Source organism: Pseudorasbora parva, chromosome 21 (assembly GCF_024679245.1).
Source record: "Pseudorasbora parva isolate DD20220531a chromosome 21, ASM2467924v1, whole genome shotgun sequence".
NCBI classification, from domain to species: domain Eukaryota; kingdom Metazoa; phylum Chordata; class Actinopteri; order Cypriniformes; family Gobionidae; genus Pseudorasbora; species Pseudorasbora parva.
In genome coordinates, this window is record NC_090192.1 from 9,069,957 (window position 1) to 9,083,404 (window position 13,448).

Genomic DNA, 13,448 nt, shown 5'->3' on the forward strand with positions numbered 1-13,448 from the left:
CACAGTTGTGTTTTCTCATCAACAGGCTCAAGAATCGGGAATTTGTAAGGGAAATCCATGGAATTGAATATGTTCCTTGAAGTTCACTTATAAAGTTAATACAGTTTTGCAACAACAACAAAAACATACAGTATGTGGAAAAACATTTATTTTCTACCCTCATTCTGACCCTCTGTCTGAAATGATCTATTTTTAAAGGGCCGGCTCCTTGAAGACTTTTCAGTAAACAGCCACTGTCATGATTGGCTGATGTCATTGCCTAGGAAACCGTTTCAACGCCCACTCGCTATTACACAGGAGTAGGTGTTTTAAAAACATTGCCCATATAAAACTGTAATTTACAAAGCATTATGAATTAATGTTGAAGCTGCTGTCAGGTCCAATACAGTTGGTTGCTTCATATGTTAACAAAATTTTTTTTGTAAACTCTCCATTACCTAGGGTTGTGTATCGTCAAGGTCCCTTTAAGACAAGTCATTTCACTCGGCGGCCATCTTTGAAATGCCTCTCGGGCATGCAGGTGCATTTCCTATCTCTTTGAATGGGGAAACATCAAATTCTCCAAAACTGTTTGCCAATCTTATGATTAAATTTAAATCACAATTGAAATATGACAACTGTCTCATCAATTTTGTTTCTAAACACTTGTATCATAACAGAAGCACTGCATTTTTCAGCCTGGAGCTTCTTACAACAGCTGCAGTGATGCGATGACTTTACTGATCAACGAATGGCCCTTATAACTTATAAGGCGAGGCTTTTTCGTCATATTGGGTGTTGCACTTTCTCCTATTCATAAGTAATCGGAGTGCACCGTCTTCCTATATATAATTATCTATTATCTATTTGTAATTTTGATTCCAATAAGGTAAAAAAACAAATGTATATCATTCACATTTATTCTAAGTCTTATTGCAAAACATTTTGATTACAGAAACCGTAATCAAATGTAAAATAACTGCACTTTTTTTAAATAAAATATACAGTATACATTACAAATATAGTCAAAAAGTTATACAGTGAAGAAAAGCAAGTATATTTTCTCTGTGTCTTTTGTTGTTTGATTAACGTTATTGTAGAGACAGGAGCATTAATATTGGGCAGCTGTCACTTTAAGAGCTGAACGGATCAAATATACTGTTACACATGCATTTTAACTGAGTGTGTTTAGGATATTTTAAAACAACAAGTGAGTGTTTGTGTGCGTGATTTGTTTAAAATAGCATTAAAATCACTTTCTGTGAGCACGCTTTGGATGTGTGCCGCACAGAAAACAACGTGCATGTCTTGCACGTGAAGTGGTTTAAAGTCATATTAACATGCACACAAAGCAATCGATAAGAGGAATCAAAATTTTAATTTAATAACAAGTATCCGATTCCCGTCCTTAAAGGGGTGGTTGCATGCGATTACACTTTTTTAACTTTAGTTATTGTGTAATGTTGCTGCTTGACCATAAACAGTATATGCAAAGTTACAGAGCTGAAAGTTCAATGCAAACGGAGATTTTGTCTTTTAAAGTTACGGCAGTTGATTGCTTACAAAAACATCCGCTTTGAACTACAACAAGCTTCTTCCCGGGTTGGTGACATCATAAACCCTTGCTAGTCACCGCAGATGTGACTTCTTCCCGTAATGGTAAGGGGTGTGGCGTTTCTGGCAACCTGTGCTTGGCACTTCAGCCAATAAAAATACAGGAAACTACATTTGGCCATCTAACCAATCTAAGACCATTGCGTTTTTCAGAGGGATGGGCTTCATAGAAGCAGGAAGCACACCAGCCGTTCAAAGGACAGTGGAGACAGCGGTGTGGAATAAAGGTCAAATATAAGAAAGATATGGCGTTTAAAAAAAAAAGAAGTATAAAGACTAGGGCTGTCAAAGTTAACGCGTTAACGCAAATTCATGTTAACGGCACTACATTTATTAACGTGCGTTAACGCAGCGCAAATTTTCTGTTTGATCCTATAGCCCGTAGTTGGAAAAAGTGAGAGCAGTCAGACCCAAAGGATGCAGCAGCAAACATTAATAGGGAAAGAAAAGGGTTGACATTAACATTAATATTCTAAACCAAAAGTGCAGTTATTGCCTACACAAGCTACCATATTTTCTGTTTAACTTTTATTAGACTCCAGAAAGAAAAGTGCGTTTTTTCACTGAGCAGATTCTCTGCAGTCTGAGCGCGATGCACTGCAGCTCACTCTCGCTCATGTCTGAGGTAAATCATTAACACCATCGCCGCTTACAGTACACGTGTTTTATTGAACTAAATACATTACAATCGGCTAAAACGAATGCACAGGTAACTTTCCTGAACAAGCGCCCTCCCGAGGCCGTTCTACACACTGTCCACGTGAATCACGGCCCAGTTCGGCGTGCACACATTTAATAAGTATGGTTTCACTAATAATCAATGTACATTTGCATAAAGTATGCATATTTGTCCATACCCATGTTGATTAGAATATTAAAAATGTAATTTAAACTTAATTTAAGATACATTTACAATTGCTAAAAATGTGCGATTAAATTGTGATTAATTGCGAGTTAACTCATGACAATCATGCGATTAATCGCGATTCAATATTTTAATCGACTGACAGCCCTAATAAAGACATGTTATACTGCACCCCATAAACACAACCAATCCTAGAAAAAAACCACAGAACCACCCCTCTAAGTTTCAATTCCCAACCGTACCTTTGCCTCGTTTACAATAAAATGCTCCGAACAAACATAAAATTCTCCGATGTTATCTGGGAGTTCATTAAAAATAAACCATCCACTTCTTCCTGACGCTGAGATCCTTCTGAAGTCTTAATAGAAACGAGCAAATGAGCTGTTTAAACAGTATGTTTCAAAGCAAACGATCCTTTTTGCTTTCATTTACTCTTCCATGTCCTCTTGTCAGAAGACTCACTCGTGTGGAGTACGTCAGAGAGTGAAAAGGCATTAGTATACTGTATCCACTGTAGGCAATGTCAGTGATTATAATGGGTCATATTTGTTTTTGACATGACACTTGCATCCGGTGTAGACAAGTGTCAAAGCCTATGGTTATGACTGAACCGCAGTAGTCACGCCTATGGTGCAATGATGCAGAACTATTTGCCGATATCTTGCTGTGGAGACGGACGTCTGAGTGACGTCATAAATCCCACAGTTTCCAAAGAGCCAATGAGGAGGACGTTTGAAACTCTGAAAAAAATCTTAAATTCAGTAGCTGCTTTAAATTAAGTACAATTAACTTGGTTGTACAAGTCATTTAAACTTAAATTATGTTAAACTGACTTAAAAATCGAATTGAAGTTGAAATTGCTTAAATTATTTTGATGAGTTACAGAAATGTAAAAACATAAGTGGCCATGACTTTCCGATCATATAATGTTTTATAGTGTAGCTGATGCGAAAAAGAATTAATTCATTTTCCATTTCAATTTGATTAACGAATGATGGAAGACACCATTATCTTCACCACAAAATCAGTATATTAAAATGATTTCTGAAGAATCATGTGGAGTTGAAGCTGAGTAATGATGCTGAAAATCTAGCTTTGCCATCACAGAAATAAATTACATTTTCAAATATATTCAAATTAGAACATTTTAAACATGTAATCATATTTCACAGCATTACTGTTTTCGCTGTATTTTTGATCAAATCAATTTCAAAAATATTTTTAAAAACTTACTGACCTCAGATTTTTGAATGGTAGTGTGTATATTAAATAAACCAATAACTTGTTTATAATCTGGAAGTCTGAAAAATGGAAATAGAGTGCTCATGTTGGCGAGCTCAATGCGGGATAACAAGTGTGAAGTAAAGGAGCTAATGTACTCCAGCAATCATGAGTAAAACATTACTCACATGGCTGGAATTCAAATGATTGTGATTTGGGGTGGAAGCTAAAAGGGGAAGGATTGGCAAATACGAATGCTGTTTGAGTGAATTAGTCTAGGGAACAAAGGAAAAGTGACATTTAAGAGAGAAGCGGCCTCATTTCCTCAAAAAACGTAAGCCTTTCCTCTGCCGAGCCCACGGATGCCTGCGCAAATGTGTTTGTCATGGCCACAGCAGCCAAGTAAACAACCTGCCTGTTGCCAAGGTGACAAAAAGGCTTCTTACATAAATGTTTATTTATGAACAAATGGACTCATTTGATGTTCCGTTTCTCTGACCCCTCTGCTGCATGCTCCAAATTGATAAAAAAAAAAAAAAAAGTGTTGAGAAAAGAGCCCAAAAATAAAATAAAATAAGCTCTTCTCCAGCTGATTAGTTAATGCTTTCTTTTCTTTTCCCAGAACAGATCATGTTGCCAGTCTGAGCTTTGTTGGAAGATCAAGTGTAGTGTTGTGGCCGCAGCCTTGGGCCTTGCGTAACCTTGACAATGATTTAATCATCAGCGCACATGGAATGCAGTGCCAGCTGACCGCGCTGAACCTGTGCTCGAGAGCACCTGTCCTGGTGTCAGAAGCTCCGCCTGCCTCTAGTTGCTCTGAGTTTGAACTCTCGCTTGTGGTTGTCATTTTCCAGCTGGATGCTGGTGATGCTTAGATGGCATTGATCAGCCGCACAATGGGCTTTTAGAAACTTCTGGAAATGTGAAACATTTGATTTTTCACTGACCCTCACTAGGGGTGGCCAATAAAACAGAAGACATGATCAGCAGATAGAAATTTGTTACTCATGTTATTCATGGTTATGAACCATCTCAAAGTTTTTGCAAGCATTTTTCAGCCTTGCCAGTTTTAAGTAATTTAAATCATTCAACCTCAAGGCATTTTTTTAAAATAAAGGTTCTTTATTGGCATTGATTTAGGCAATGGCATCTTTTGGGAACTGTCACTGAAAGGTTCTTTGGGGAACCAAAAATGGTTCTTCTAAGACAGGGGTCAGCAACCTTTTTGTCATGAAGTGCCATTTTAACAGGCTAGACATCTAGACACAACCTAGCGGCAGCAAATCTAATTTGCAGCCAGGGTAATCTAGCAACTCTCCGTTGGCTTCTGAGCTGGAAAAAAAAAAAAAACCTCTGGTCAGGCCAATCACATTGTGTATAGAGTCGGTGGGCGGGCTTAACATAATGACGGCAGAGTTCCGCATGCTACTTAAAAACAAAGAAGCTGGCAAACAGTGGTCTTTCTAATTGGCTTTGGGAAGAATTCGAGTTAAGCTTTTCTTTGAGAAAAGAACAAAGAATGGCACTGAAGTCATTCTTAAGAAGGGAAGATGTTTTCGGAGTTTTGCCGACCGGATACGGCGAATGTTTAATCTATCAACGAGCTCCGCTTCACATTCTTCGTTGCTCTGCTTGGTTGTAGCACTATCCAATCGCATGCAGAGGGAGTTTAAAAGACAACCGTTCATCCAGCTTCTCAGATTGATCCCTGCCAATGGTGAGTTTCCTGACCCAATGTCTTGATGTGGGTCTGGCTTGTCAGGCTACCATTTTTAGGTTTACAAATTACTCAATGTGCCACAAACCGTATCACACCCTCCATATGTATAATTACACATAAACATATTTTCGCTATATGCTTATTTATTGACGTTCAATTCAATGAAGGCCAGATATTGGCTTATTATTCATGAGCTAATTTCAAGATCAAAAAACGCAGTTGGAGAGAGAGCAATGAAGACCACTGTGTGTTAAGCTTCATAATGTGGCGCTGAACTTTCAGTTTGATTTGTGGCAGTTTGCACACCGGCTTGCTAAAATGTATGTTACATTTTTGTGCAATGGACAAAATGAATGTTAAAGGTTGTAAGGAATGGTAAGGAATGTTCCATGAATGTTAAAGGTTCTTCATGGAACAATAGATACCTATAAAAAGTTAACATTTGTTTTGAAAAGTTTACAACTTACAACAAAATATATACGACTTGGTGAATTGGAGAAGTGGCACATGTCCCATAGGGGTGAGCAGACAGTTGAATTATTAGGGAATATGTGAAATAACATGAGTGAGCAAATAATGACATCATTTCATTTTTAGGTGAACTAGCACTTTCAGACTGACACGGTTGCACCAACCCCCCTTTTCGCTGTTATTTTTAGCTGTGATGATGAAGCATTGTTTTATTTTTAATTTACCCTTTAAATTATTAATTTTCCCGTCAAGTTTTCTGCTTGTTGACATATGTCATTCCGTGAATTGCTTTACCATTACCATGTGTATTTTCTAACATTCCTGATACAATATGAAAATGATTTTGAAACTGATTATCAAGAATGCCTGAAACAGTGACGGACAGCATTTTGGTATTGTCTCAGGATAATTAAGTCCTGAGTGCCATTCAATGTAAAAATATCCAGAATGAAGGAGGATGAAATATAATTTAAAGCAATGTAAGTCACTGGAATGACTCGAGGGATCACTTGTCAAGCAACCAATTGGTGGAACAATGCTGGCTGTAGTTTATGTATCCACCACAGAAATGGCTTATCTATTGTCATATTTCCCTATTTGTGCTATAGTGCAATGAGCAGATGTCAGTGGTCTTTATGGGCTGTGGCTGTGTATAGCTGTCAGAGGCAACTCTAACTGATCTTCTGCTGTCCACAGCACCCAACCTGAAGGGCCGGCCCCGGAAGAAGAAGCTCTCAATCTCCCAGCGGCGAGACTCGCAGGGGCAGGGCGGTACTGCCAAGGAGCCCAACGGTGTGGAGGGCAAGTCTCTTGTCAAGGTATCGATTTCACGAGTTCACACTGCATAAAATTTAGAGGGATTAAAGTTTAAATGCGTATTTGTCATTCTGTCTGGGGGGAGGGCTTCGAGCTCGGAATTTGTCCTGAACCCAGAGTACTCCCCCTGTGTATGTCAGTGGTTAGAACTAGAAGGGTGGACAAGGGGTGGTGGAGAGATGCTGATACATTGTCAATAGACTGTTGAATATATCCAGGTGCTGGGTAAATGTTTATTTCTTTTAATTTTGATGATTAAAACTGACAACTGATAAGGAAAATCCCAAATTCAGTATCTCAGAAAATTAGAATATTGTGAAAGTTTCAGTATTGAAGACATCTGGGGCCAAACTCTAATCAGCTAATTAACGCAAAACACCTGCAAGACCTTTAAATGATCTCTCAGCCTAGTTCTGTAGGCTACACAATCACGGGGAAGACTGCTGACTTGACATTCGTCTGAAACACGACCACAAGGAGGGCAAGACACAAAAGGTTATTGCAAAAGAGGCTGGCTGTTCACAGAGCTCTGTGTCCAAGCACATTAAAGAGAGATGAAGGGAAGGAAAAGATGTGGTAAAAAAAAAAAAAGTGTACAAGCAATAGGGATAACTGCACCCTGGAGAGGATTGTGAAACAAAACCCATTAAAAATGTGGGGAAGATTCACAAAGAGTGGACTGCAGCTGGAGTCAGTGCTTTAAAAACCACTACGCACAGACGCATGGGTTTCAGCTGTCACATTTCTTGTGTCAAGACATTCTTGAACAACGCCTGGGCTAAAGACAAAAAGGACTGCTTAGTGGTCCAAAGTTACGTTCTCTGATGAAAGTAAATTTTGCATTGCCTTTGGATCAAGGTCCTAGAGCCTGGGGGAAGAGAGGAGAGGCACACAATCCACGTTGCTTGAGATACAGTGTAAAGTTTCCACAGTCAGTGATGGTTTGGGGATGCCATGTTATCTGCTGGTGTTGGTCCACTGTGTTTTTTTGAGTTCTAATATCAACATAGCAGTATACCAGGAAGTTTTAGAGCATTTTGTGCTTCCTGCTGCTGACCAACTTTATGGAGATGCAGATTTCATTTTCCAACAGGACTTGGCAGGTGTACACAGTGCCAAAGTAACCAGTACCTGGTTTAAGGGCCAATTACGAACAGGGATACCATGGTCCTTAAACCAGGTACTGGTTAGATTTTCTATGGGGTATTGTGAAGAGGAAGATGTGATATGCCAGACCCAACAATGCAGAAGAGCTGAAGGCCACTATCAGAGCAACCTGGGCTCTCATAACACCTGAGCAGTGCCACAGACTGATCGACTCCATGCCAAACGCATTGCTGTAGTAATTCAGGCAAAAGAAGCCCCAACTAAGTATTGAGTGCTCTACATGCTCATACTTTTCATGTTCATACTTTCAGTTGGCCAAGATTTCTAAAAATCTTTTCTTTGTATTGGTCTCAAGTAATATTCAAATTTTCTGAGATACTGAATTTCGGAATTTCCGCATTTGTCATTTATAATCATCAAACTTAAAAGAAATAAACATTTGCAATATATCAGTATGTGTGTAATGAATGAATATATATATATATATATATATATATATATATATATATATATATATATATATATATATATATATATATATATATATATATATATATATATATATATACCTCTTATTGTTGTTTGGCTTAGTGCTCTCCACTCATGTCAATTACCTCTTGAAATTATGGTCAATACAGATTACAAGATAATTATTCATATTATGAATAACACATAGTCTCTTAGACTATCCGCATAAGGTCTGAAATGCTGAAATGCATTTATTTATTAATGTGATTCAAATATTTGAAGACATTATATCCTAAACCCTAATACAGTTTTATATAAATTATACAGTAATAAATGTATTTTAATTTATATTAAATTGGCAGTATATAATAATTACTAAATAAAGAACATTTTTTGAACATTTATTTTTAATGTGAGATTAATATACACTTAAAGTACTAGACTAGTAGGAGAGTTTCTGAACATTATAAAAAATATATAATAATAAAGGTAAAAATATTAAATATAATGGAAAAAAATATCAAATAATTTCAACACATCAGCAATGGCATTTTACACTGGTCACAGATATATGAATGTTTTTTGTTTGTTTTAGTTAGTTTTTAGATTAGCTCAGTCTCGGTTTCAATCCATCAATTTGAAGTACTTCCCTCCTCTTCCTGTTGTTTGGCATTTAGTATTTTTTGTTTCTTCAGATTCCCATGGCTGAGAAATGGGCTACAATTGTTATTCTTCTTGATATTTTATCAACCTTTGCCCTTGCATGTCATTTCCTGTCCATTCTCCTGCCAGCATGAGGGCAGTGTTTTATGGTTTTCCTCATCTGGATGAATATTTGTCCAGCAGAACAGCAGCTAATTCACTCCAGCTTTGTTGAGAAGCTTAAAAACATGCAGTGATCTAAACCAGCCCTTACTCTGTTTTTAAGATGTGATCTAATGCAGCTCATAATTGTTTATATTGTTCCAAAAAGTAAACTGTATTATCGCACAGCTCTATATAAAAAGAATGTATATTATATCCAACTTTATGTGCTTACATGCAGTACGCTCACAGTATTGCCCAGCTCTAATATGCTAAATGATTACAATCATAAAAGTATTGAAATATTATTAATATTAACACCATTTTCTGTAAAGCTACTTTGAAACAATTTGTATTATGAGAAATGATATACAAATACATTTGACTTGCCTTGACCCCTTCAGTTGCTTTACCCAGGATGCAACAAAAAATATTAATTTGACCTCAGTAATATAAATAAGTTGTAAATGAAAACAAAGGGTTTTGTTCTGTAACAGCTCTCATATGATAGAGAACATATACTTCACAAAGCATGTTCTACTACTTCCAGGGTGTGTTTAATTCATGTCAATGTAACCTAATACTTCAGCGTTTCATTCTTTGACTTTGACTCTTTTTTCGTATTCGTTCACATATTCCACTGGCCTTGATAACGCCTTTTGGAAAATAAATTCTCTTGATTATCGGGAACAGATGGTTAAACAGACGTGTGTGGGCCAGCGATGACTGCAGTGTGTGACAGCATGATGGGGCCTGACACTGTAAAACTCACTCCAGAACAGTTCTCATACACTCACTCCTGGGTCAGAACATGTTTGAGAATTCGTCATGGTATTGAGAAAATGCACAGAATTTCTTACGCAACTGAAAACAATCAACATGTAAAGCAGTGGTTTTCATTTGGTAGGTCACAGGCTTTCATTGCCTTTCGAAGGTTTGGGTTTCAGAAATAATTTTTTTTAAAGATTTTTTTATTAAAAATAATTAAATAACTTTTATTCAGGAAGAACACTTGATCAAAAGTTGTAGTAAAGACTTAACGCTGTTACAAAAGATTTCTATCCCAAATAAATGGTGTTATATTTATCAAAGAGTCTGCCATTTTAATTATTATTCTTGAGCACCATATCAGCATATTCAAATTATTTCTGAAGGATCATGTGACATATTTTCTTTTCATTATTACTTTTTTACTGTATTTTTGATCCTTGGTGAGCATAAAATAAAAATCTTACCAACCCCAAACGTTACTGGACATCAAAATAATAAGTTCCTTTAAAGAAAATAAAGAATGAAATAATTTTTTTCTGACCACAGTGATACATTTTTAAGCATAAATCTAACAGGAGTTAGTGGTGTCAATGCTTAAAACAAGCAAAAACAATAAGCCTGTGATGACAATGTATCCAGTTTTAAGAATGTTTTAATAATGTCACTGGAAAACAAGACAATAAAACGGATTAAGATTTTTTTCCCCAGTGATGAAGCAAAATTATCGCTAAAGATGATCTCACTATTAACTAGTTACTTATTAGCGTGCATATTACTAGGATATTGGCTGTTTTATTAGTACGTGTGAAGCCCATATCAATGCCTTATTCTGCATGACCTTATTCTACATCCCTTAATCCTTCCCAATTTCCTACAAAAACGACCTTATTAACTATTAATATGTAGTAAATTAGGAGTTTATTGAGACAAAAGTCGTTAATGTTGAATATGTGTTCCTCCAAATGAAGTGTTACCGAAAACTCTTTTTGAGAGACACTGATGCGCAGTAGAAGATGCATTATCTTTTCATATTGTGATCATTTGATGCAGTTCTGATATTATCCACCTAGACTTTTCAATATTATGAAATATTTATTTTTTCTATGTTATGTTTAGATGAAGGTGGACTCAAAATCAGGAGTGACCAAGCCCAGAAACAACAGTAGCAGCAGTTGGAAAAAAGTGACGTCCGAGGACAAACCGAAGGTTGAAGGAGGTGAGGAGTGCCGCACAGATGAGCAGGCCTTCCTGGTGGCACTGTACAAGTACATGAAAGAGAGGAAAACTCCCATTGAGAGGATACCATACCTGGGCTTCAAACAGAGTAAGTACAGCTTCTTAACCTCCTCCTCCGTAACAGAGCCCTGAAGATCTCGAGTGATACTTTTGTCATCATCCTCGGAGCCAAATTGAAAAAAATTGCTTGCGCCATTTTTCGGCCACTAGTTCAAGGGGAAATTGATGGCATTTCAAAAAGGGAAGCATGTTCGAAAGTATCTGTTTTCTATAAAAGAAAGTGTGTGGGTGTGTGGGTGTGGGGGGGGGGGGGGCTTACCCATATGTCATTCCAGCCTGATCTTCTTTCTTCTCATTTGCTGTTAATGAGGCTAGTTTTGTGTGTCATAAAAAAACAATATGGTTTGGAAAGACAGGGTGAGAGAAAAAAAAATGTATATATATATATATATATATATAGAGAGAGAGAGAGAGAGAGAGAGAGAGAGAGAGAGAGAGAGAGAGAGAGAGAGAGAGAGAGAGAGAGAGAGAGAGAGAGAGAGAGAGAGAGAGAGAGAGAGAGAGAGAGAGAGAGAGAGAGAGAGAGAGAGAGAGAGAGAGAGAGAGAGAGAGAGAAATATTTCATTTTTGGGTGAACTATTTCTTTTGAAATTGTGTCCATCCAGCTCACACTAAACACCCTGCAGTGTTTGCAGTGGCCCAAAACAGCAAAAAAATGTGTAATTTATATTTCAAAGTTGCAAAGTAGGTCAACATAACTTGAAAAAAAAACATATAAATACAATTATTCCCAGGCAGCTCTGTGGATCGCTTTAATGTAACATATCCAGCTCTGACCTGCAGTACACAGTGTGAATAAACAAGTAGCTTAACGCCTAACTCAAATAAAGTATGCAAGCAATCTGTTTCTATTTAAATGCAGACAGCAGAGATTTTATTATTCATAATCTTTCCCCTTGACTTTCAACACTGTTGTCAGTCAAAAAAATATTGCGTTTCTGCATAGAAATATGCACAAGCCAGCCACATCCAGCCTAAATCTCGGTCTATAAATTAATATCACTAAATAATAGCTCTGTTCCAAAACATATTCAGCTGCCTAAAACATAATTATGATGACTTCTAAAATACTTAATCTGGCCAGATTCTAAGACACATGTACTATATTTAACTGTTGAGGGAGGCAAACACATAATGCATTGTGTGTTAAGGCCATATCAAACCCTCTTTTGCCTTTAAAAAACATAAATATTTTCTAAAGACGCAATGAAAAAAAGCACTAAAAAGGTCTGGACACAGTTATTTTTGTGGATGAATTTATTGCATAGAAATCCCCTTTCAGACACCAACTTTATGGGAGGGAATTAGGTAATTTAAGGTTTACTGGTGTTTGTGCCATTATTTACAGATCAAAAAAGCACATCTTAAATCAATGCTAATTTGCGCTCTTGATAGATTGCGTTGGTCATTATAGAAATCATCCGGCTGTGTCTGTGTTCTTTAATGTGCGTGTCGTCAGTAGACACTCCCATTGGAGCTTTTGTGTTTTTTTTGCGATCTCAACCTAATTTGCCCTTAGAATCAATGAATGCAGCAAATATTATTTAAAATATCTCATACTAATGTACTATCTATGTATTATATTATCTCTGCTTGAGTATTGCAACTTTGCAACATGCTAATACCAATCTCTATTGGCATTAACTTCAAACAGGTAAAAGCACTATTTGTGTGGTTTCATTTCAATTCGCTTGGAGCCTTAGAATGTAGGATCCCATTACATTATATGGAATACATCTGTTGACTGACTTGAAGCCTATTATTTGAGTTTTATGTAGAAGAATCATTCACTGTTATCATGATCAAATAGAGGCATATTTGATGTACGTCAAGATGTAGGAGTCTCCGCGAGCGCCCAGAGAGCAGATGAGACGTACTCTGCCATGTTCTTACTCACACTTCAGATGCTCGTCACTATAAACCTTTTTTTACCCTTGCATAGTGTGACACATACTTTTTGTGGAGGGTGATTCATACTTCTATGAAATCAGTGAATGAGGCATCAGTATTCTGTCTTAAAAGTGAGACAAATTAAACATTCTATCTGACAAATAATGTGTTCAAGTGTTAATAAATTGATTTGTCATCTTAAGCTAAATTAAAGAAATAATTCCCAAAAACGTCTCATTCTTCTGTTTAATCTGTCTTTAATAAACACTGATCAAACGCACATAAACAGAGCACATGAAATATGGTCAAGAACATGGTCAAGAACCAAGATGGTCAAGAAATATGGTTTATATTATTATACCAATAATTTATTGGTTCTTGCACATCAAGCAAGCACTTAAAGGTGCCCTAGAATGAAAAAAAAAG

The 13,448-nt window shown here is 36.8% G+C and overlaps 1 protein-coding gene across 1 annotated transcript in view; it reads left to right on the plus strand.

The window, feature by feature from the left end:
- The window catches only part of arid5b (AT-rich interaction domain 5B), a 175,297-nt gene that overhangs the window by 120,149 nt on the left and 41,700 nt on the right, over positions 1-13,448 (plus strand). The window contains exons 5-6 of the mRNA XM_067429802.1: positions 6,567-6,688; positions 10,953-11,160. Of these exons, the coding sequence (XP_067285903.1) occupies positions 6,567-6,688; positions 10,953-11,160 (330 nt within the window). The remainder of the gene's footprint in view (positions 1-6,566; positions 6,689-10,952; positions 11,161-13,448) is intronic.